Source organism: Bos indicus x Bos taurus, chromosome 2 (assembly GCF_003369695.1).
Source record: "Bos indicus x Bos taurus breed Angus x Brahman F1 hybrid chromosome 2, Bos_hybrid_MaternalHap_v2.0, whole genome shotgun sequence".
In the NCBI taxonomy this organism is placed as follows: domain Eukaryota; kingdom Metazoa; phylum Chordata; class Mammalia; order Artiodactyla; family Bovidae; genus Bos; species Bos indicus x Bos taurus.
This window is the reverse complement of record NC_040077.1, coordinates 118,938,296-118,964,298: the sequence shown is the minus strand read 5'-3', so window position 1 is coordinate 118,964,298 and position 26,003 is coordinate 118,938,296. Positions and strand designations below refer to the sequence as shown.

At 42.9% G+C, this 26,003-nt stretch overlaps 1 protein-coding gene across 8 annotated transcripts in view; it reads right to left on the bottom strand.

The window, feature by feature from the left end:
• Window positions 1-26,003, bottom strand: part of ARMC9 (armadillo repeat containing 9) — a 178,616-nt gene that overhangs the window by 64,105 nt on the left and 88,508 nt on the right. For all 8 annotated transcript variants that reach the window (XM_027516141.1, XM_027516155.1, XM_027516110.1 and 5 more), the window contains one exon: window positions 23,308-23,363. In XM_027516141.1, the coding sequence (XP_027371942.1) occupies window positions 23,308-23,363 (56 nt within the window). The remainder of the gene's footprint in view (window positions 1-23,307; window positions 23,364-26,003) is intronic.

The following is a 26,003-nucleotide window of genomic DNA, read 5'->3' as shown; positions in this document are numbered from 1 at the left end:
CAGGGATTAACTACAAAAGGGGGCTTCCTTCATAGCTCAGTCAGTAAAGAATCTGCCTGAAATGCAGGAGACCTGGGTTAAATTCCTGGATTGGGAAGATCCCCTGGAGAAGGAAATGGCAACCACTCCAGTATTCTTGCCTGGAAAACCCATGGACCGAGGACGTGGCAGGCTGCAGTTCATGGGGTCGAAAGATTCGGACACGACTACAAAAGAGCCTAAGGGACGTTTCTGGGTTGCTGGGAATGTTCTACAGTTGAATTGTGGGGCTAGCAGTGCAACTGTAAATTTACTAAAAATCATTAAATTGTATGTTTAATTGTACAGGTGAAGATCATGGTATGTAAAAAGTGCTTAAGAATAGAAATGCTCTAATCAAACACTGCAGTCAAAGGCAGAGATTGTCAAACTGGATATAAAAGCAGGATCTAGCTATAGCCTGTCTACAAGAGAAGCACTTTATTTATTTATCTTTTTTTGGCTGTGCCACACCGCATGTGGGATCTCAGATTCCTGACTGGGAATTGAACCTGCATGCCCTGCACTGGAAGCTTGGAGTCTTAACCACTGGACTGCCAGGAAAATCCCAAGAGAAGCACTTAAATTCCAGGACACAGATAGGCTGAAAGTAAAAGAATGGAAAAAGATATACTGTGTGAACAGCAAGCACAACAGAGCTGAAATTGCTGTATTATTATCAGCCAGAGAAAACATACCAGGAACATTACTGGAGACAAAGGCTTTCCTAATGATAAAGGGGTCAACACTGCGACGATACAACAATCACAAATACGTGTGATTCAAACAAAAGAACTTCAAAACAGATGAAGCAAAACTGACAGAACGGAAAGGGAAAATAGGCAAGAATACAATTATAATTGGAGATTTCTATAGTCCTCTCTTAGTAACTAGTAGAAAAGTAGACAGAAAGATCAGTAAGGACATAAGACTAGTTCCTGGCATAAAAGAGGTGCCTGATAAACACCTGTAAACTAGGTGAGTTTTCATTAAATCAGTTTTTGAAAGATTCCCAAAGTTTGATCAACTCGGATGAAGCCGGAGAACACAGCCCGCTATTCGACACCACTGGCTGAGCACAGACTACACACACCAGGCCTCCGCTCAGACTTGGCACAGACATTCCGCCACCCCTGACAACACTGCTGTCTGCTTGGTAGAAATGAAAACTAGGTTTCTGAAGTTAACACCTGAGGGTAAACCCTGGTAAGGGGAGGGCAGTAGGAGACTCAGACTGAAAAAGGCAGTTGGCTTTTCCCATCTGGTAAGGCTTAGGTGGTAACAGATGTCAATTTAGATCGCTAAAACTCTAAATGGAAGGAACTTCTTTCTTGTTTATTGTCAAGTCTTGTGTGTGTGTGTGAAACCACAAAGTTATTTTGTTTGTATATGAAAGCTACCTTAAAAGGGTTTGTTCTGAGATAAATCTGACTATGGTGGACTGTTGCAGACACCAACTCCCCTAGGGCCAGCAGGCATACTCCCTTGCAAGAGGCCCGGTGGCTTCGGCCCTCACCTTCTTAGAGCCTGGCAATGACAGTGCTGTGAAGATGCCCAGCACATTCACTGGAGGAGGGGGCCTGGCCCTGCACCAGCCTATGGGTGAGACCACTTTGACCTTCCTGCCCACCTGACCTCCAGCCAACTGCAGATACAGCATGGAGTCCGGGTGAAACCACAGACAACCTGCCCAGTTAGCCCACAGAATTGGAAGGAAAAGACTGTTGTTTTTTTTTAAGCCATTAAGATTTGGGGTGGTTTTATCAATTAGCAAAGGCTAACGGGACCTGTCACAAATATAACTGAGCCAACGGTTCAGACTCAGTGTGCTTCCCACTGTATGATTCCCTTTACATAAGTGTCAACAACAGGGCGAGAACTCAAGGTGGGGCTCCTGAGATGCAGAGGGTGGTGGGTTACACAGGTGTGTGCCTTTGGGCCAGGTGAACGTGCCTGTGTCTACTCTTTTGGGGGATTCTCGGCAGAGAGGAGCTATCAGAGCTCCTGTGGGCATCCGCCCTGTCGGCATCCCTCTCTGACAGCCAGTATGTGCCACGTGCCGTGCGAGGTGCCGAGGGTGCCCTGGAGAACAAAGCTGACACTGTCCCTGCCCCAGGGGCACTTACAGTTCACTGGTGGAGAATAAAAGGCAGTGCAAATAAACAGCAGCTAAAAGAAGATGAATCCATCATGAAAGGTAATATCAAAATAAAAGCCCAAGAGTAGCCACAATCAGCTCTTGCCTGGAAAATCCCATGGATGGAGGAGCTTGGTAGGCTGCAGTCCATGGGGTCGCTAAGAGTTGGACATGACTGAGCGACTTCACTTTCACTTTTCACTTTCATGCATTGGAGAAGGAAATGGCAACCCACTCCAGCGTTCTTGCCTGGAGAATCCCAGGGACGGCAGAGCCTGGTGGGCTGCCATCTATGGGGTCGCACAGGGTAGGACACGACTGAAGCGACTTAGCAGCAGCAGCAGCAGCAGCAGCAGCCACAATCAGAGGCAACAAGGGCTGCATAACTAAATCCCTGTAGCATGTCTCCCACATACCACATAGCAATGTTAACTTCCACTTTGCTTCTGCTTTTTTCTATTTCAAGTAGGCTCCCTCTGTTTTTCCCTTTCAAACATGTGACTTAATGTCTGTCTACTCTTAGCAGTAGATCATAAGTTGAATATGCCACGCCTAACCACAGCTTCAAGAATATCTGTCCATTTCGTAGTTCTTATTCTACAAAACTGAATACGACACGTTGCTCATTTTGCTCACTACTAACAGAAAACTGCTTCTATTTCTATGTTTTACATCACAGACATATTTAATATTTTATATCACTTACGTGGCACACAGAATTTAGACACAAACTGGCTGAATTTGAGTCAAACAGCTCCTGAGCCCTTACAACTAAATGACAGTGATACGAGCAAGGGCCTCGGTTACTACCTGGAGAACCGATGTCTTGAATTAGAAAGTTAGAAGGGATGGCAGCTCATGTACTGTTTTTCTTCTAGTCACATTCCCAGGCCTAGGACACTGTGTCATCTTTGAATGCCTAACTGAAAGTGACTTGATTAGGTAAGTAGAAACAAGTTATTAAATAAAATTTTTAAAATAATGCAGAACGCACTTGAGTATAAGGATTTAACAAAGAGGTCAAAATTAGAAATATACATGTCTCACTACATAAGATGTACTATTCCAAAAATCTGTGATAACAGGAAAAAAGCCATGCACTGCTTTGGTATTTGTTAAAAAAAAAAAATAGATAAGAGAAAAAAATTTATTGTAGAGTACTGGTTGGCCTTTTCTGCATCTGTTTCCATGGCAACAGATGGTGGACAAATAGGGTTTGTAAATGCCTTGGAATCAGGAGGTGTCTCAGAGCCCTCACCTTGTTTTGAGCCAGCTGATGTCTATTTCCATAGAAACCAGAGTGGAAACGAGGGCAGCAGCCATGAGTCAGCCTGTTGGGTGGTTAGTCCCCGCCAAGGTATGAGAGCATGGGAGCCGTGTTACAGAAGTTAACGAATTTAGAACCAGAAAAAAGCAAAAATCTTAATTGGGAAACACTGGTTTCTTTATTGACTTGGTTAAGTAATGGAAAGGCCCTGCAAGTAACACAGACATAAAACAGACGTTTCTTTGCTAATTAGGTAGCAGGGACTTAAACTCCCATTTGCACCGGGCCAAGCAAGCGAATCACAGAGGGTGATCCATCAGAGGTGATTCACCGAGAACAGCTGATTCTCTGAACGTGGACTCTGAAGCAGCTTCAGGTGGGTCAACCATCTCATAGGTTGTGCATAAAGGTGGCCAGACAAAAAGGGCTTCCCTTGTAGCTCAGTTGGTAAAGAATCTGACTACAATGCAGGAAACCCAGGTTCAATACCTGGATCGGGAAGATCCCCTGGAGAAGGAAATGGCAACCCACTCCAGTATTCTTGCCTGGAGAATCCCATGGACAGAGGAGCCTGGCGGGCTACAGTCCATGGGGTCGCAAGAGTTGGACATGACTTAGCGACTAAACCACCACCACCAGAGAGAAAGGAGTTCACGGCCCAAGCACTCAAGATGTCTCTCTCTGTGGAACACAAGGTCACTCGAAGGAAGTCTGGTCAAAAACTGACTGGTTCTAGACCCCACCACTTTCTCGTTCCAGCCAGATCATGGTAAGGGCCTCCCACAGAAAATCAAGTTCCCCTAACACATGGTATATCCTACACCCCTAAGGCTGTGTGCCCCATTGTCGTTAAATGCATCACCACCCTTCTGGCTATCTAGGGTCAAGGTTCCCAGCCTTCAGTTCCTAATGACATACCAACTCCTGCCAGTTTCACCTCCAGAAGCCTCCCCCAACCCCCGAAAAACATCGTCTCCCAGCCATAAGCCAAGTCAGCACCACTCCTCTTGCAGCTCCCCTCTTCAGCATCACACAGCAGAGGAGGGTGGGCGCACAGGCTCTCACCCCAGCCTTGGTTCACCCTTTTTCTTATATTTTGTTCAGTGGGAATGATCTCCACCATTCTGTCCTCCAGGTCGTTTATCCATTCTTCTGCCTCAGGTATTCCGCCACTGATTCCTTCTAGTGTATTATTCATCTCTGTCTGTTTGTTCCTTAGTTCCTGTAGGTCTTTGGCAAACATTTCTTGCATCTTCTCCACTGCTTTCCCGAGATCCTAGATGATCGTCACTATCATTAGCAGGTTGATATTAGATTCTATCATTCTATCATTAGATTCTATCAATAGAATCATTCTGAATTCTGTTTCTGGAAGGTGGCCTATTTCCACTTCATTTAGTTGCTTTTCGGGGGTTTTATCTTGTCCCTTCATCTGGGACATAGCTTTCTGCTTTTTCATCCTGGTTAACTTCCTATAATGTGATTTTTGTTCTAGCTGCTGTGGAAGTGTGGTTCTTCTTGCTTCTTCTGTCTGCCCTCTGATGGAGGAGGCTAAGAGGCTTCAGTAAGCTGATGGGAAGGACTGGCAGTGGGAAAAACTGCTCTGGTGGGCAGGGCCTTGCTCAGTGAAGCTTTAATCCAATCATCTGCTGATGCACCGGTGGGGTTGTGCTCCCTCCCAGTTAGTTGTCTGGCCTGAGGTGACCCAGCCCTGGGGCCTATGGGCTCTATGGCAGGGTTAATGTCAACCTCCGAGAGAGCTCACGCCAAGGGGAACCTTCCAGGACTGCTGCTGCCAGTGCCCCCATGCCTGTGATAACCCCCTTGCCAACCCATGTCTACGCAGGAGACCCTCCAACATCAGCAGGTAGTTCTGGTTCAGTCTCCTACGGGGTTGGGAATCCCCAGGGAATCTGTCCCTGAAGGCCAGCAGGATTTGCTTATAGGACTTCCTCAGGACTGGGGGAAATGGAGACTCCAGTCTTGGAGGGCACAAACAAAATCCTGTGCATACCAAGGCCCAGAGGAAAGGAACAGTGACCCCACAGAAGAGTGAAAGTGAAAGCCGCTCAGTCGTGTACGACTCTTGGACATCCCGTGGACTGTACAGTCCATGGAATTCTCCAGGCCAGAACACTGGAGTGGGTAGCCGTCCCCTCCTCCAGGGGATCTTCCCAACCCGGGGATCGAAGCCAGGTCTCCCGCATTGCAGGTGGATTCTTTGCCATCTGAGCCACCAGGGACGTCCATTCAGATGATACTGGGTTTTAATTAAGTCTAAGCTTTCAGTGGAAACAGTGTCAGACTTTATTTTGGGGGGCTCCAAAATCACTGCAGATGGTGACTGCAGCCATGAAATTAAAAGACGCTTACTCCTTGGAAGAAAAGTTATGACCAACCTAGATAGCATATTCAAAAGCAGAGACATTACTTTGCCAACAAAGGTCTGTCTAGTCAAGGCTATGGTTTTTCCAGTGGTCGTGTATAGATGTGAGAGTTGGACTGCGAAGAAAGCTGAGTGCTGAAGAACTGATGCTTTTGAACTGTGGTGTTGGAGAAGACTCTTGAGAGTCCCTTGGACTGCAAGGAGACCCAACCAGTCCATTCTGAAGGAGACCAGCCCTGGGATTTCTTTGGAAGGAATGATGCTAAAGATGAAACTCCAATACTTTGGCCACCTCGTGTGAAGAGTTGACTCATTGGAAAAGACTCTGATGCTGGGAGGGATTGGGGGCAGGAGGAGAAGGGAACGACAGAGGATGAGATGGCTGGATGGCATCACTGACTCGATGGACGTGAGTCTCAGTGAACTCTGGGAGTTGGTGATGGACAGGGAGGCCTGGCATGCTGCGATTCATGGGGTCGCAAAGAGTTGGACACGACTGAGCGACTGAACTGAACTGAACTGAATCTCCTGTTAATTTGAACGCACACCAGATCAACCTTCCTATAGCACAGCTCTGTTCACACCCTTCCCAGGCTGACAAATAGAAATTTCAGTTCAGTTCAGTTCAGTCGCTCAGTTGTGTTCAACTCTTTGCGACCCCATGGACTGCAGTACACCAGGCTTCCCTGTCCAACACCAACTCCCAGAGTTACTCAAACTCATGTCCATTGAGTCGGTGATGCCATCCAACCATCTCATCCTCTGTCGTCCCCTTCTCCTCCCGCCTTCAATCAAACTTAGGGCTTCACAAATTTCTGAAGACTTGCTCAGCCATACATATACACCTACACATATATATACATATATCCATTCTCCCCCAAACCCCCTTCCATCCAGGCTGCCACATAACATTGAACAGAGTTCTCTGTGCTATACAATAGGTCCTTGATTATCCATTTTGAATACAGCAGTGTGTACACGACCTCCCCAAACTTCCTAACTATCCTTTCCCACACACCCGCCCCCCTGCCCCCACCTTCAACCATAAGAGGACAATTGTTTTCTGATCTGTTAGCCTAGCTGAAGCTCACACCTTCTATTAAAACACTGCATTTTAAAACATCTGAGGCCATATCCTTCTGTAAGGCTCCTCTATGGCACATCGCTTCCACCAGAGCCAGAGTACAAGGCATGCCAGAAACACCAGGACTTAACCTGTTCTCTGCAGCCAGGCATGGCAGGGGCTGAAGCTGATAACATCACCATCATCACAACGAGAGCCAACATTCACCAAGGCCCTCCAGTATCTCAGGAACTGGGCCAGAGGTTTTGATGTGATTTCTTAGTGACATCAGAACATACTCGGATTTTTATAAAAGCCACTGATTCTGCTCTGCTGCTTGAGCCTGGTCTTTCTTTGGATATTAATGTTTCTCCCCACATGCTTGTATTGGTAAAATGCATCTCAACAGAGTATCAGTTGAAAATTAGTGATATAAAAGCATTTTTTTAAGGAATAAGACCTAGTTTTCTGCTTTCTGCACTGATGCTTTAGGAAGTACGATTAAAAAAGAAAAAGGCTCACTTTCCTTATGTCACATCAGTCACATGGGATGGTCTCTGGGTTTGGGTTAACAGCATTGGACCCCCCTCCCACCCCCACCTGGCCAGCTTCACTTACTCAGGAGCACACAAGCATATGCCATGGACCAGGTAGAATGGGTAGGGGGAAAAAGAAATGATAAAACAAAACTAATTCCAGTCCCTAGGACAAGATGAAAACTCTTCTGATCTATATTATGAAGTCAGAATAAATTTTAATAACCAAACACATAAAAATTGTAAACCCACGGTTCTCAAAGTGTGGTCTGGGGACCCTTCAAAAGCCTCAAGATCCTTTCAGGAGGTTTATAAAGTCTATACTATGTTCATAATAGAATGTTTTTATATATCACATAAACTATACTTATATATTACCATTTATAAAATATAAAATAGTACATGTCTATTTTAATAGTAATACTGTTTGCTGTTTTCACTCTCATTCTCTTATGATACAGAGAGGTTTTCTGGAGGCTATATGACATACGATGATATTACTCTGACAGTAAAATGTATGTTTGTTTGAGTATTCTTGTGTTTCTAGAAACTTCTAAGGTTTGGGGAATAGATACGTGCCTTTTCATAACTAAGTTTGTTTCTAGTACTTTTACTGTGCTTGTACTAGCTATCTTTGGTTATATTTACTATAACTGATATAACTTCATCATTACCCAATAAATATTTATTTTGAAATTATGAGGTCTTTCCTGCTCCTATGCAGGAACAGACTAGAAGTATTTCCTGTTTTATGTTGCAATGCGTTACGTGTGTGCATGCTCAGTCACTTCAGACGTGTCTGACTCTCTGTGACCCCATGGACTGTAGCCCACTAGGCTCCTCTGTCCATGGGATTCTCCAGGCAAGAGTACTGGAGTGGGTTGCCATGCCCTCCTCCAGGGGATCTTCCCCACCCAGGGGTCGAACCTGCACCTCCTGCACTGGCGGGCGGACTCTGTACCAATGAGCTGCCAGTGAAGCCCCATGTTGCAACAGTATTCTTATAAGTTTTCAAAAGATTTTCTAATTTTAAAATTTCTCTCTAAAATTTATTTCAAAATTTAACATTTATTTTAACAGAAAATCTGATTATAAAATCTTTTTGCTACACTTTTAAGGATGGATCATTGGCTTAAAAAAGGATGATCAGGGGACTCAATTTCTCAACCCACAGCTGCACCACTTATATGAAAAAATGCTGAAAAAAATGAAACTGACTTATCAAAGACTTCTCTGACTCATGGAAGGGAGGAACCTATTCCAGAGAAGTTGGCAAAACTTCAAATAAAAAACAGAATTATGATGGAAGCTATCTTTCCTTCAGTTTTAAAGATGTCAATAATTTACCTTATTGGGTCTTAGGTGACAGGACACCTTTGTACAGTATTATGAAGCTTGTGAAGGTGAGGTATAATTTTGAGGCCAATCATTCAGAGTCTAATGAAAAAGAATTTAAATATTTTAAACACAGGTATGATTGAGTTCTTTAAAAGCGAAAAATCAAAAATATGTTAGAACTTTCCAGACTAGAAATTTAAAAGCCACTGAAGTTGCATTATGGGCAAACAGGAATTGCCTGTATTATTTGTTTTCTGTAAATCTAAAATTATCCCCACTCCCAAATAAAATTATTTAAAAAACAAAGACACTGAAGACCTTAAAGGGTAAGTTATTACATGACTTTGGTCCAAGAAAAATACACAATAGCCTTGTAGAGCTACTACTACTGAATGCCTGCTGGATGGAAAGTTTCCAAAATAAATCATAGCACACTACTTTCCAATGAGTTTGAGCAAACTCCAGGAGTTGGTGATGGACAGGGAAGCCTGGCATGCTGTAGTCCGTGGGGTCGCAAAGAGCTGGACATGACTGATCGACTGAACTGAACTGAGTTTTCCAATGAAACCGTAGCTTGTCAAATTAAAGATTTAGCTGCAAACAAGAACGCTGGGTTAATATCTCATCTGCAGAGGTATGCTTGGACTTGCTATGGGGCTTGTACTCATCCAGTATCAACAGTAACTAGTCTTTAAAGATCTTTTATGTAAATGCTTGGCAACAAAACACAAGTGGTGCGGGCTGAAGTACCATACTGAACGCCTTTATTGATTTTTATGGTTTATCCTGGTATTTGAGCTTACGGTACAAAACCAACAGGAGGGTAAAACCACAAGTGCGACAGCATCAATCAGCGCATTGCTAACAAGCTCTAGTAGTAGTCACTGCATTCTCCATGACCACCACAGATAGACAGACAGACTTATGGATGAATAACAGAAAAATGATTGGGAGATAGATAGATAAAAGAAAGATGACAGCGTTTCATCTAAGAAGTCCTCAATGAAGCAGCAAGAATTAATTTGATTAAAATCCTGATTTTCATGACCCATTTTTTAACATTCTGTGTAACAAAAGGATGCACGTGATCATTATCTTGAGGAAAAGCATTTGTGAAGTTATTTGCATTGCAAGCTGAACTACCACTTTGTTCAAAGAACATCACTTTTACTCAAAAGAATGACAGAAGAATTATGTTATTCAGACTTGGGTATTTGGTAGACATTTTCCCCAAAATTAATGAGGTGAACCTGTCACCTCAAGGAAAACAATGGATGGTATTAGTTATCAATAATAAAAAATGAACTCTCAAGAGAAAACAATAATTTTTAAAAAACTTATACCTGCTACAGTAAGCTTGTTAGCTTCCCCAAACCTAAAGATTTTCTGATGACATCAGTGGTGATATTAACTAATGCAATTCGGAGGGATGTTTTATAATAAAATACAGCAATGATTGGAAGAACTGCAAAATGCAAAACCATTATTTCCCCAATTATCAATGCATGAAAATACAAAATCAGGCCTCGTTAAAAGAACAACTGAAAGTGCAAGAGGCACTTGTAAAGTTCTTATAAAGTAAGAGCTTCGGAAAATCCATTCGCCATAAAAGCAAGAACACTGGCAAAAACTGTCAAAATCAATTTCTTCAGAACTCTGAAAATCAATCAAAGGCTCGTGGTAATCTGAGGAGTGTTTATTCAAGAAAAAAAAACATCCTCACTCTTAATAAGAACAGCGAACGGGGACTTCCCTAGTGGTCCAGTGGTTAAGAATCCACCTTGCAAGGCAGGAGACTTGGGTTTGGTTGGTCCCTGGTCAGGGAACTAAGATCCCACATGCTGTGCAGCAGCTAAGCCACGTGCCACAACTGGAGCGTCCATGCTTCGCAAGGGAAGATTCTGCATGACCTAACGAAGCTCCTATGTGTTGCAACTAAGACCCGACACAGCCGCAGCCAAATAAATAAATAAATAATAAGCAGCAAATGTTGTGCCTTTTAAACTTGACCTCTTCCTCTCACTCCCACTCCACCTCTCTGAAAACCACCAGCTCTTCAATCAAAGTGAAAACCAGCATCCACGCAGTCACTGGAGCAAGAAGACAGGTTCTGAGCTCCCAAAAACCTCGCTCTCAGAGGACTGTCATTATTTGACCTGTCTGGCAATTTCCTGGAAACCCTCCTGATGGAACTTATCCTTTTTTATCCCAAGAGTTGACGTGGAGCCAACAGCATTGTCCTCACAGGCTCTGTTGAAAACATGTTCTTGAGTAATCAGTGGGTGAAGAAAACCACAAGAAAAAGTAAAAAATATTTTGAGATGAATGAAAATGAAAACACAACCTTCCAAAATTTATGAGATGCAGCAAAACAGTACTCAGAGGCAAATTTATAGCTCTCTATATTAGATGTATTTAATGCCTAGATTAAAAAAGAAGAAAAATCTCAAATGAACAAGCTAACTTTTTACCTTAAGAAACCAGAAAAAGAAGAGCAGAAGGAAAGAAGTAATGAACATTAGAGCAGAGATAGAGAACAGAAAAACAATAGAGAAAAAACAAAAGTTGTTTCTTGTAGAGATCACCAAAACTGACAAACCTTTAGCTAGACTGACTGTAGAGTCAGCTTGGGCCACCATCATAAATTACCACAGACTGAGTGGCTTAACCAACAGAAATTCATTTCTCATAGTTCTGGAGGCTAAGAAGTCCAAGATGAAGGAGCAAGCTGATTCACTTCTGATGAAGGCTCTCCTCTCGACTTGCAGACAGCTGCTTTCTCTCTGTATCCTCACATGGTGGTGAGAGAGAGACAGAGAAAGTGCTCTGAAGTACTTCTTTATAAGGACACTAATTCTACCAGATCACAGTCCCACCCTCATGATTTCACTTAACCTTAATTACCTCCTTTTGGGCCCTATATTCAAATAGAGCCACACTGAGGGTTTGGGCTTCAACAAATGAATTTGAGGAGACACAATTCAGTCCATAGCACTGACTAAGAAAAAGAGCTGACTCAGATTAGTAAAATCAGGAATGAGAGGTGGAATACTACTGACTGAACTTACAGAAATTAAAAGGATCATTAGGAAATACTATGAACAAGCATACCCCAACAAATTGATGTCTTAGATGAAATGGAAAAATTCCTAGAAGGACACAAATTATAGCAACTGGCTCAAGAATAAATAAAAATATGAATAGACATGTAATAAGTAAAAAAGATCAAATTAGTAATAAAAAACTACCCACAGAGAAAAACCCAGGCTACCAAGAAATAACATAAACTCTGCACAAACTCTTCCAAAAACAGAAGAGGAGGGAACACTTTCCAACTCATATATAAGGCCAGTATTACCCTGATATCAAAACTACAAGAGGATAGCACAAGAGAAGTCAAACTATAGACCAAAATCTATTATGAATATAGATACATAATTCCTCAACAAAATACTAGCAAATCAAATCCAGCACATATGAAAGGTATTATAAATCATGAAGAAGCAGGATTTATTTCAGAAGTAAACCAGTCAATGTCATATACCAGTCAACGTAATGCAAGAAAACTCCCTCACATGGTCATCTTAACTGATGTAGAGAAGGCATTTGACAAAATTCAACACTTAAAGTTGGAAAAGGTGGGAGCTTTATCAACCTGATGATGAATATCTATGAAGAACCCATAGCTAGACTCATACTGGACAGTGAAAGACAGCAAACGTTCCCCCTAAGATAAGAAAAAGGCAAGGGGTCCACTCTCACCACTTCTATTCAACACTCTACTAGAAATTTTAGAGAGGGCAATTAGGCAAGAAAAAGATATAAAAGACATTTAGACTAGAAAAAAGATGTGAAATTATCTCTATTCATAGATGACATGATGTTGTAAACAGAAGAGCCTAAGGAATTCATCACAAAGCTAAACAAAACCCAAAAACTTTTAGAGCTAATAAATGAGTTCAGTAAGCATGCAGGACACAGGGTCGAAATACTAAAATCAGCTGTGTTTCTATAAACTAGCAATGAACAACCACAAAATAAGATAAACAAAATGCAAAATAGATGAAGATTTTAATTAACAGAATAAAAAAGATGACTTGATATGGTTCTCGATTCCACACTGTGACTCACCTTTAATAAATGATCACTTGTCTAGTTCTAAAGTAGTATCAAAGAAAAATATTTCTATCCCAACCCTTTCAACTACATAAATGTATGAGGCTGGATTTTCTTCATATCCCTTGATGAAAACAACATATTGCCCCAGAGGTGGATTTGAGAACCTAATTATTTTCTTATCCAGACATTAAAGAGATTCATAAAAATAAAATACAATGCTACTCTTCTTTTTTTTTTTTTTAACTTTTTATTTCAAATTGGAGTATAGCCAATTAACAATGCTGTGATAGATTCAGGTGCACAGCAGAGTTTTATTCTGTTTTTTAAATTGTTACTTCCTGGCTGTGCCATGTGTCATGTGGGATCTTAGTTCCTCAATTAGGGATCGAACCAGCACCCTCTACATTGGAAGCACGGAGTCATAATTACTGAACAGCCACAGAATTTCCAAAATACAATGCTACCCTTCTTAACAGTTATTTGCTTTTGATAATAATTCTTTGTTACATTGACATGTAACAGGTTTATTATTGTCATTTTAAAATTAGTACATTTTATCGGTTTTAAGTTCTAATTTAGCAAACATCCATAGGCAAAATAAACATAAAAGATTTTTGCAATATTCAATGGTTTCAAGAATATAAAAATGTCCTAAGAGCGAAACTTTGATAATAGTTACTTCAAACCTACATAAATATGTATTTTTCTCTTATATGTATAAAATAATTAATAATTTAAATTTTAGATGAAAAGGGAATTCTCTGGCAATCCAGGGATTAGGACTCTGTGCCAATGCAGGGGTTGTGGGTTCAATCCCTACTGAGGGAACTAAGATCCCATAAGCTGCATAAGCATAGCCAAAAAAAAAAGAAAAGAAAAGAAAGAAAAAATAAATTATTAGAAGAAAATCTAGGAAACTACATATAAAATTTAGGGTTAATGGAAACCTTAATCAGGATAGAAAACCCAGAGGCTATCATAGAAAAAGCTAAGATATTTATCTTAAAAAATTTTTTTTGGGGGGCTTCCCTGGTGGTACAGTGGATAAGAATCCGCCTGCCAATGCAGGGAACACAGGTTTGAACCCTGGCTGGGGAAGATTCCACAAGCCATGGAGCAACTAAGCCCATGAACCACAAGTACTGAAGCCCTCACACCCAGGGTCTGCCCCGCAACAAGAGAAGCCTCTGCAACAAAACACTGCAACTAGGGAAAGCCTGCACGCAGCAATGAAGGCCCAGCACAACCAAAAATAGTACAATCATTAAAAAGGTTGTTTTTTAAGATTTATGACAAAAGCAGTTATAAAAATATGTCAAAAGGTAAAAGATACATTTTAAAATATTTGCAACTAAGGTGAAGAAGGATCATTATCTATAATATACAGAGAATCCATATGAGCTGACCTGGAAAGACAAATGCAATTTTAAAAATAGAGAAAGGACAGAAATGGGAAAATACAGCATAGCAAATCCAAATATCCACTCTGATAAACATAAAGACACTCAAACTCACTACTCATGGGATGCAAAATTAAAATAATGAGATAGCTAGCACCTTACCACCATTATCCTTTAACTGTTAGTCCCTCAGTTGTTTCCAGCTTTTTGGGAGCCTGTGGACTGTAGCCTGCCAGGCTCCTCTGTCCATGGAGTTCTCCGGGCAAGAATACTGGAGTGGGTAGCCATTCCCTTCTCCAGGGGAATTTTCCCAACCCAGGGATTGAATCTGGGTCTCCTGCACTGCAGGCAGATTCTTTACCATCTAATCCACCAGGGAAGCCACCATTAAATAAGCAAAAATACAAAGAGTCATGACACCTACCACTGGAGGGAAATGGAAGGAAAGCCTCCTCTCCTGCTCTGCTAGCAAAATCTGAATTGTTACAGCCTTTCTAAAAAGCTTCCCTGGTGGCTCAGACAGTAAAGAGTCTGTCTGCAGTGTGGGAGACCCAGGTTTGATCCCTGGGTTGGGAAGATCCCCTGGAAAAGGAAATGGCAAACCCACTCCAGTATTCTTGCCTGGAAAATCCCATGGATGGAGAAGGTTGGCATGCTACCATCCATGGGGTTGCAAAGAGTCGGACACAACTGAGTGACTTCACTTTCTTTCTTTCTAAAAAGCAATTTAGAAAAATGTATTACAATTAAAACACACATACACTTCAACCCAGCAAAAAAAACCCATGTAAATAAAAAAGGATATATTTACAAAAATGTTAACTGAGGTATTGTTTGAAGTAGCAAGTATTGGGGAGACTGCACGAGTTCACAGCATTAAAAAGAATCAGTTGTGATGCTGGCTGGCTTAGAGGGATTTCCAAAAGATATCAACAAGGGAAAAAGGCGACCCTGAGGATGCGTGTGCTTGTATTTCTGTGTTATCTCATTGTGTAAAACAAATCCTGACAAAAACACACATGAACATGTGTACCTGTATGTGTGTTCTTTCTGTGTGTATCTTATCAGCGAAGTATGAAAGCATATACACATACTAGGTGGTGAATATGGGTTTCAGGGGGTGTCGATGTGCGCTGGGGAGAGGCAAGGACAAAGCTCATGCTGTCTCCCCTGGAAGATGCCTTTCCTACTTTCCTGACCACATCCTTCTCTTCAGCAGTCCATTCCACCCACCCTTCACCCTCGGCGAGGCAAAGCCCTGTCCAGACAGCCACTTTCCAGTTTTCTCTGAGTACTTAGAATTTCTGTAACACTTCCTGGTTCTACCACATTCATGAAGCTATGAGTGTTTATTTATTTTCTATTACTTGCTAACTGTTTATATATATAAATATATATGTGTGTGTGTGTTTATATATGACTTCCCTGGTGGCTTAGACAGTAAAGCATCTGCCTACAATGTGGGAGACCGGGGTTCAATCCCTGGGTTGGGAAGATCTCCTGGAGAAGGAAATGGCAACTCACTCCAGTATTCTTGCCTGGAAAATCCCATGGATGGAGAAGCCTGGTAGGCTACAGTCCATGGGTCACAAAGACTCGGACACGACTGTTTTTATATTTATATATATATATATATATATATATCTATATATCTCACGGGAGACAAAATCTTGTAGTGGTTAACAGCATGGACTGTCAAGTCAAACCACCTGGGTTGATTCCTGGCTCCATCACTTAACTCATCAGCTGTGTGAACCAGGCAAGTGACATATTCTGTTTCCTCAAATGTGAAATGGAACAGTAACAGTACTTATCACGGGGTTGTTGTGAGGAGTAAATGAGTGAATAGTGCCAAGACAGGTACCCAGAGCACTGGTGAGGATACACAAGCTATTATCAGGGTCTTTATTATCTCACCTATCTAGATTTTAGAATACACAGAACTATACAACAAAGGTCTTAATGATTCGGATAACCATGATGTGGTCACTGACCTAGAGCCAGACATCCTGGAGTGTGATGTCAAGTGGGCCTTAGGAAGCATTGCTACGAACAAAGCTAGTGGAGGTGACGAAATTCCAGCTGAGCTATTTCAAATTCTAAAAGATGATGCTGTGAAAGTGCTGCACTCAATATGCCAGCAAATTTGGGAAACTTAGCAGTGGCCACAGGACTGGAAAAGGTGTTCATTCCAATTACAAAGAAAGGCAATCCCAAAGAATGTTCAAACTACCACACAACTGCGCTCATCTCACATGTTAGCAAGGTCATGCTCGAAATCCTTCAAGCTAGGCTTCAACAATACGTGAACCAAGAACTTCCAGATGTTCAAGCTGGATTTAGAGAACGCAGAGGAACTGGAGATCAAATTGTCAACATCCGTTGGACCATAGAAAAAGCAAGAGAATTACAGAAAAACATCTACATCTGCTTTATTCACTATGCTAAAGCCTTTGACTCTGTGGATCACAACAAACTGTGGAAGATTCTTAAAGAGATGGGAATACTAGACCCACTTGACCTGCCTCCTGAGAAACCTGTATGCAGGTCAAGAAGCAACAGTCAGTACCGGATACGGAACAATGAACTGGTTCAAAATTGGGAAGGAGTATGTCAAGGCTGTACATTGTCATCCTGCTTATTTAACTTCTATGCAGAGTACGTCATGCAAAATGCCTGGCTGGATGACTCATAAGCTGGAATCAAGATTGCTGGGAGAAATATCAACAACCTCAGACATGCAGATGATACCACTCTAAAAACAGAAAGTGAAGAGGAACTCAAGAGCCTCTTGATGAGGGTGAAAAACCAGAGTGAAAAAGCTGGCTTAAAACTCAACATTCAAAAAACTAAGATCGTGGCATCCGGTCCCATCATTTCATGGCAAACAGATGAGGGAAAAGTGGAAACAGTGAGAGATTTTATTTTCTTGGGCTCCAAAATCACTGTGGATAGTGACTGCAGCCACAAAATTAATAAACATTTGCTCTTTGGAAGAAAAGCTACGACAAACCTAGTGAAAGTGAAAATGTTCACCTCCCATCCAAGTACTAACCAGGCACTCATGACTCCTTAGCTTCTGAAATCAGACTACACTGGGCAAGTTCAGGGTGGTACGTATGGCCGTCGCTCAGCTGTGTTCCACTTTTTGGGACCCCATGGACTGTGGCCTGCCCCGCTCCTCTGTCCATGGATTTCTCCAGGCGAGAATACTGGAATGGGTAGCCATTCTCCTTACTCCAGGGGATCTTCCTACCAAGGGATCAAACCTGCATCTCCTGTATTGCAGGCAGATTCTTTACTGTCTGAGCCCCCGGGGACCTAGACAGCATATTAAAAAGCAGAGACATTACTTTGCCAACAAAGGTCTGTATAGTCAAAGCTAAGGTTTTTCCAGTAGTCATGTATGGATGTGAGAGCTGGACCATAAAGAAGGGCAAGTGCCGAAGAATTGATGCTTGTGAACTGTGGTGTTGGAGAAGACTCTTGAGAGTTCCTTGGACAGCAGGTAGATCCAACCAGTCAATCCTAAAGGAAATCAGTCCTGAATATTCATTGGAAGGACTGATGCTGAAGCTGAAGCTCCAATACTTTGTCCACCTGATGTGAAAAGCCGACTTACTGGAAAAGACCCTGGTGCTGGGAAAGATTGAGGGCGGGAAGAGAAAGGGGTGATAGAGGATGAGATGGTTGGATGGCATCATCAACTCAATGGGCATGAGTTTGAGCAAACTCTGGGAGATAGTGAAGAATAGGGAAGCCTGGTATGCTGCAGTCCATGGGGTCATGAAGAGTCAGACACGACTGAGCAACTGAACAGCAACCATCTAGATTTCAAACTCTTGGAGGCATTTAAAACCATAGATCCCCTTTTAAATTTCTTTTGGATCTTTTCCCCATTACTTCCTGGTATAATGTTATTTTAAGGCCCTGAAATATTAATATTTGTGGTACATGTGTCTCTTTCAATTCTGGTTTCCTTGGGGTAAATGCCCAGCAGTGGGATTGCTGTGTCATAAGGTAGTTCTATTCCCAGTTTTTTAAGGAATCTCCACACTGTTCTCAAGAATGGCTGTACCAGTTTGCATTTCCACCAACAGTGTAAGAGGGTTCCCTTTTCTCTACACCCTCTCCAGCATTTATTGTTTGTAGACTTTTTGATGATGGCCGTTCTGACCAGTGTGAGGAGATATCTCATTGTGGTTTTGATTTGCATTTCTCTAATAATGAGTGATGTTGAGCATCTTTTCATGTACACAGTGGAGTATTACTCAGCTATGAAAAGGAACTCACTGGAGTCAGTTCTAGTGAGGCAGATGAACCTGGAGCCTGTTATACAGGATGAAGTAATTCATAAGGAGAAAGACAAATACTGTACATTAATGCATATACATTAACACATATATATGGAATTTGGAAAGACAGTACCGACGATCCTACATGCAGGGCAGCAAGGAAGACACAGATGTAGAAGACAGACTTTTGAACTCAGTGGGAGAAGGCAGGGGTGGGAGAATAGCATTTGCGAGAATAGCACTGAGACACATACATTACCATATGTAAAATAAATGACCAGTGCCAGTTCGATGCATGAAACAGGGCACCGAAAGCCAGTGCTCTGGGACCACCGGGAGGTGGGGGGAGGTCAAGATGGGGGGAACACATATATACCTGCAGCTGATTCATGTTGATGTATGGCAAAAACCATCACAATATTGCAGGTAATTATCCTCCAATTAAAATAAATAATTAAAAATATTAATATCTGTGGAATAAACAAGTTAATGGCTTTTAGATTTGAGATGCCTGCTGAGAAAGAAACTGCTGAGCACATGATTGTCACTTTCATGGCAACCAGCAAGTAAATGTTCATGGCTGAGCTAACCTGGTCTTTCAATCTACTTTGTTAAGAGGGAACAATATTTATCTTAAAATCAATCTTCTGGATTAGCACAGAAAGGCCTTTCATCTCCACTTAGAAAGCCACGGAGGAGCTAGACACAAGGAACTCACCTCAAACTGTAAGAAAACCTGAGCCTTTTGTGGTGAGAATACTGGAATCAGGGCTCTTAATGATTCATATGGGGCTGCCCTGGTGGCTCAGTGGTAAAGAATCTGCCTGCCAATGCAGGAGATGCAGGTTTGATCCCTGCATCAGGAAGATCCCCTGGAGTAGGAAATGGCAACCCACTCCAGTATTCTTGCCTGGGAAATCCCATGGACAGAGGAGCCTGGTGGGCTATGGTCCATGGAGTCAAAAAAGAGTCCAGCATGACTTAGCACCTAAACAACAAGAAAGATTCACCCTTTGGGAACATATTATATATGTTCAACATAAAATAAATTGTATTAGATAATAACACATTTCTTCAAGCACTAGGTGAAATACATCGGAATCCTTAAACAGTAGTTGTCATCTGTCCAGTCTCTTGTCCGTACTACTCAAGCTTATCTAGTGATAGTTTTTCTCCTCTGGAGCTTTAAATGGGCTAAGAAGAGTGTAGACAATTTTGAAAATAATTGAAACACCTGTTCTTCTGATGCCACCCTCTCTCCTCTCACTCTCTTGTTCAACCTTTCCCTCTCAAATGAATCCTTCCCAATGGCATTTTAACATGCTTGGATATTTCCCAAATGAAAACACAACAAAAATGCCCTGTTCAACCACGATCCAACTCTCTTCCCCTGCTCACAGCCAACTCAGTGGAAAGAGCTGTATTATTACTTATTAGCTCCATTTTCTCACGTCCCACTCGCTCCACAACTATTCACTTTGGCTTTTGCCCCATTAAGTCTTCACAAATGCTCAGCAACTGACCTCTGTCCATTAATTCCAGGTGCCTTTTTCACTCCTCACCTCACTGGTGAGCCTGCTCATCTGGGCCTCTCTTCTCCTCTCATCCACACTTCCTCATCCCTGGCCCTCACCCGGGAAACTTCCAGTGTCAACAAAGAGGGTGTAACTTCCACACCTTTCTGCTATGTGTATATACACAGATATATAATTCATCAGGATGTGTGTTTATAAGTTTGCTTTTCTGAAGTTGACTCAGACTCATACGTTACTTTGCAATTTCCATTTTCCACTTGACGTCACAGCCTAGACAGTCTGTACTTTACTCAAGTTAAAAAGCTTTTTATGTTGGTATGTAAATGTATATATATTCAGACATAACTAAATAAGTGCTAATACACCAGGGCAAGTAATTATATTTTTAGAAATAAGAAAAATCAGATTATGCACATGGGGATCCTTGAGAGTCTTCAGCGGGGCAGACTAGTGGCCAAAGTCACAAGGGCACAGATTTCAGCTCAGTGTCAGACGAGGCAGCCATGATCCACCCCGGCCTTCAGCCCCTCCTAGAGCCATTTTACCTTTAGAGGCACTGGCAGCTAACTGAAAACAGTCTTCGTTATCTGTGTTTGGGGTTTAAATAATTTTGCCGTCTCCTTCAAAGTCATCACCTTGGGAAGTGACAGCCACATTCCAACAGCAGTGTGACTTGCACAGATGCTTTTTGGAGATTTTTCTTTAGTCTAAGCACCCTTCACTTTCTCCGAACCACACACCCCACTTAAAAAAATAACATCTGGCCTTGGGGGAAGCTGAGTGAAATATAGACCTGCTCATTCCTTGTCAGGTTGTCCTGGCTAATCCTCCACAGCGAGAGTCAGGACCAAGGGGGAGGATAAGCCCAGAATATGCTGACTTGAGCTCATCACAGAGAGTCAAGTTTTGGCCCCAAATGACAGGTCCTTTCTTTATAATTTTCCAACTAAACCCTTTCAAGGATCTTCTGAAAATTCTAGTTATCACAACAAATATTTTCACACACTATCTTCTTTCTTTTCTATTTAAAACAAAAAAAGTTTATTTATGTGTCTGCACTGGGTCTTAGTTGTGGCATGTGGGATCTAGTTCTCTGACCAGGGATCAAACCTGGGGCCCCTGCATTGGGAGTGCGAGGGAAGTCCCCATACACTATCTTCCTAAAATAAAAATCTGCACAGAATGGCAAAAAGTTCAGAAAGCTAAAAGATCTCTCTGTTCTCTAATTTACAGTAGACTATAACTGTAGTTCTATAGTTATAGTCTACTATCACTTTTTAATTGTAGTTATAGTCTACTAAAACTATAACTTAGCTATCGTCTACTCTAACTTCCACAGGGAAATTGCAAAAGTTGAAATTCCACCATTAACAGAATAGTCGAACCAAATGAAATTTCCCACGCAGTACAAAAACAAAAGGGTTAATAGTAAGAAAAGAAAACGACCCCAAAGAGATAACAGGGGGAACAAAACCAGATCTTTAGGGAAGCTTTATGTGGACAAAAAGTTATTGGAATGAAATAATTAAGATGTTAACTCAAAATATAAAACGGTGCTGAAGGCCCAGGCACACAGATGGTATTTTGTCATAGTGCTGAGAAGCCCCAGTGAGTCCGGGAGCTGAGTCCTCTCCGGGGTTGGCAAACAGCGGCCTGTGGGCCAAGGTGTCTGTTGTTGTAAGGCCAGTAAACTAAGAATGGTTTTCACATTTTAAAATATTTGAAAAAATATTAATGACACAAAAATTATACGAAATTCAAACTTTAGGACACACTGAAAAAAGATTTATGGGAACACAGCCACGTTCATGCATTTATTTATTGTCCATGGCTACTTTGTGTTACAATGGTCCATCTGGGTGAATGAAACTGTGTGGCCTGCAAAGCTAAAACATTCACAAGTTTCCTCCTTGTAGAAAAGGTCTGCCGATGCCTGTTCTAAACCAGATTTTACTGCCATCAACTCCGTGTGACCTGAGGCTGGCCTCCTGCCTTATCTGGATGCACCTTTGAAAGGAAGGGGCCTGGAGAAGGTGCTGGCTGGGCCGCCAGAACTGCAGGGAGCAGGAGCACCCGCTGGCGCCACCTACAGCCCATTAGGAAAACGGCAGGCAGGAGGCTGGCTGCAGTGGGACACTCTCTCACAGGTCTGTCCCCATCTTTGGTGGAGCCGCCCTCTTAGGTTGAGGGCTTTTAAATGAACTCTCTCCCCCAACTAATGCCGTTAATGAACAAAAAACCTCGCCTTTACACACCTTTTAAACGGACAGCCCACAACTCCAAATAGCAATACATCTTCCAGCATTCATTTCAGGAATAAATGTGCCCCACAAAATAGAAGAAAAGCACTTATTTCCACAGAGAACTTATTACCACATCTGGCTTTTTAGTTCTGAAGGAAAAATAATGAAAAAGCTCTGCAGCTCATGAGTCACCATTCTCACTCACACCACTTCACAAGGCCCGCTCAGACTCCTGAACCTTCATGCTCTAAAAAACACAGGTGAGCAGACCTCACAGCTGAGGAAACCCACAACAAAGGAATGCAAATGACTGGGCCAAGGGGTTCGTCTGCCGGCTCTGAACCAATTCTCCCTGGGCCAAGGTTCCCGCCCATGAGGGAGACAGGCCAGACTCTCACCCCTTCAGAGCAAACAACCCGGCTCAAGACCTGTCATCTTTCAACCTCCCATCAACCCCAGTGCTGTAGAGAGTGGTATCTCCTGTTGAATGCAGCGAACCCACCAAGGCAAGGCCAATATCTCCAAAGACGCCACCCCCGAGTCCTCCCGCCCTGCCCGTTGTGTGGGTGGGGTCTAACTGCTGCCCCCCATGTGGGCGGGTCGGCCAGCACCCGGAGCAGCAGTGATGTTCTGAGACTGCTGAGCCCACATAAGGGCTGGAAGCTTCCACTTTTTTCCCCTTGGAGCCCAGTCCCCAACCAATATGGAAGTCCAGGCTGGACAACTGAGGGATTAGAGGCCACATGGAGAGGGAATGTGGAGGACAGGATGCCAGCTTGGACACCTGGATACAGCTACCAGACACACCAAGAGAGGCCACCCCCCTGAGCTCTAGCTGACCCACAGAATCATGAGAAGTAACGCAGCAGGGACTGAAATCTCCATTTCCAGGCTAACTTTTCAAGGCAAAGAAAAGACTCAGCAGAGTTGGCCCAAGCTTTCTATATGGTGTGAAGAGCCTCCAACTTACTTCATCATCTTCATCTTCATCATCATCAGATTCAAGAACACCATCCAGTAGCTCTTCTACAAAGGGAAAAAAAAGTCAATGAATAACTATAACCACAGTTGGGAGCCTGGGTCAACAAAATCCTTCAACTACTGCAGAGATGTGTAAATACCCTTCTGAGAGTTATTGTTGTTTTAGTCTCTCAGTCATGTCTGACACTTTCGTGATCCCATGAACTGTAGCCCACCAGACTTCTCTGTTCATGGGATTTCCCAGGCAAGAATACTGGAGTGGGTAGCCATTTCCTACTCCAGGGGATCTTCCTGATCCTGGGATCAAACCCGAATCTCCTGCATCCCAGGTGGATTCTTTACCACTGAGCCACCTGGGAAGCTCCTCTTGAGAGTTAGGTTACAGCAAAACAATCCTGTTCCTGGTACCATTTCAGCATAGTTTGATATTATGCTAAGCAGTTATAAATATCTCTCTCCATTTTTGTCAGCACACACTAGTCGTGGCATGAGAAAAATTAAAGCCAACATATAATTTGAGAGTAATTTTAGAGGAAGAAAGTAGACTAGTATCAATATTATTGCTAAGCATTATTCTAGATGGTGTCACACATGCGATTTGACTTAATCTTCAGTAGAGTTTGTTGACTTTTATCTGTTTTATAGCACAGAGCAAACAGAGGCATGGAGGATAAAAGACACATTATGGTAACATTCCCAGTAAGTGAGAGTTGAGATTCGAACTACATCTATTTCTAAATCCCACCATTTTCCAGAGGGCAGGCTAGTGGTCCCGGCAGGCTGAGCTCCTGAAGGCTCCTGTGCTTCACTGTTGTTTATTCGCTAAGTCGTGTCCGACTCTTTGCGACCCCCTGGCATGCAGCCCACCAGGCTCCTCTGTTCACGGGATTCTCCAGGCAAGAATACTGGAGGGGGTTGCCATTTTCTTCTCCAGGGGATCCTCCCAAACCAGGGACTGAACTTGCATCACCTGCATTGCAGGTGGCTTCTTTACTGCTGAGCCGCCAGGGAAGCCCTGCTATTAATTTCCCCTTGAGGATGGACCCTGGACTGGATGAAAACTCTCTAGCTCTCCCTCTTCTAGGTTTCAGCACAACGCTTACAGATTCATTCTGACTTGATGCCTATGACACGTATCCTAAGGTATTTGTGTGTGTGTTTCTGATCCTCCACCCAAATGTTCAATGATTTTTCTAATTTGGTTATAAAGCAGCAGACTCCTGGGTAATCCTCTCTGGGGTCCTTCCACTGCCTGATGGATACAGAACAGCTTCCGTGCTTGAGACGAAAAAGAACTACTGTAGGCCCTCTATTTAAACTGGAATTTCCGGACCTGAGCAGGTAGATCCCAAGTTTGTCCAAAATACACAAGGTTGTAAGGCTTTAGCTCCATCCACGACAACTTCCTGCCAAAGCGCATCCCTTACAGAACAGTAGACTGACCCTTCCTCCTCACATCCATTAGCACGCTGGTCCAAGAGCTAGCTCTGTGTTAGAAAAAGAGGTGCTTCTTGGCCAGGGAGACAAGACACCATGCTTCTTGGCTGCCCGGGAAGAGAATATTGAAAAGGACACAGAAGTGTGTCTTGACAAAAATCAGCCCTGAAGAAGGTTCCCAACCAGAACCTGACCCTGACCCTGCAGAGGACCCCTGGCCTGGGAGGGAGGTCTCAGTCAGTGACCACAGAGCAGACAGGCAACAACTTCTCCAGCATTCCCCCACCTTCCCAAACTGTTGCAGACCCAGAGAATGTTAGGGAGCAATCTCGGCTCCCTTTTATTTATTTATTATTACTTTTATTATTTATATTTTTATATTTTATTATTTATATATTATTATTTTATTTATAAAAAATCATTTTATGATTATTTTTCAACATGCCTGCCTAGCAGAATGGAAGTCAGAAATACAGCAACTGCAGAAAATATAGTTCTATTTGTTGCTCACCTGAACTTGGGATGAATCTAGCTTGCCATAATAACCAAAGGGGAGGAGGTCTGAATGGAAATGGGTCCCCCCATCTGAAGACAGCAGAGGTTTAACCTCACCAGCTGCTCTCCCAACCACCTTCTGTTGCTGGGGAGCCCTCTAACCTCCTCCTGTGCCTCCTCACTTCTGTGTCTGTCCAAGGGAGGGAGGCGCCACCTTGTCTGCATATGGGAATCGCGTAGGAGTTTTAAACACTATTTCTCCTCCGGGGCTCCCCCAGAGGTTCTGATTTAATTGCCATGGGGTGCTGCCTTGGGGGTTTTCAGATCTCTCCAGGTGACTGCCTGGTTCAGCCTTGGCTGTGAACCCGGGAGAGCCATCTGTGGCGTCCTCCGGGGAAGGACTTTGGGCATCTCCCTTTTGCTTGGCCTTGGTCAAACTTGGCCCTGGGGTTAGAGCAGGGAACAGATGATTCATTTCTTACCTCCACTCAAGTAAGAAACAGGATCTATGCACCTGGATGTTCAGTGATGGGATGAGGGCGTGCAGAAAAGACGTAAGTGACAAACTTGGCCCAGGACCTAAGCAGCACCAGGTGCCTCTGGCACGCGTACCAATCAGGATCAAGGCATCAGGAAGCCACAGAAAGAGCTAAGAGATTCCCCACCACCTGGTCCCATCCAAGGCTTCCTTTCTTGCTTATGGGATTCAGGTGGGTGGTCACAGTAATGAAAGAAAGGAAGAAATATCGTCCA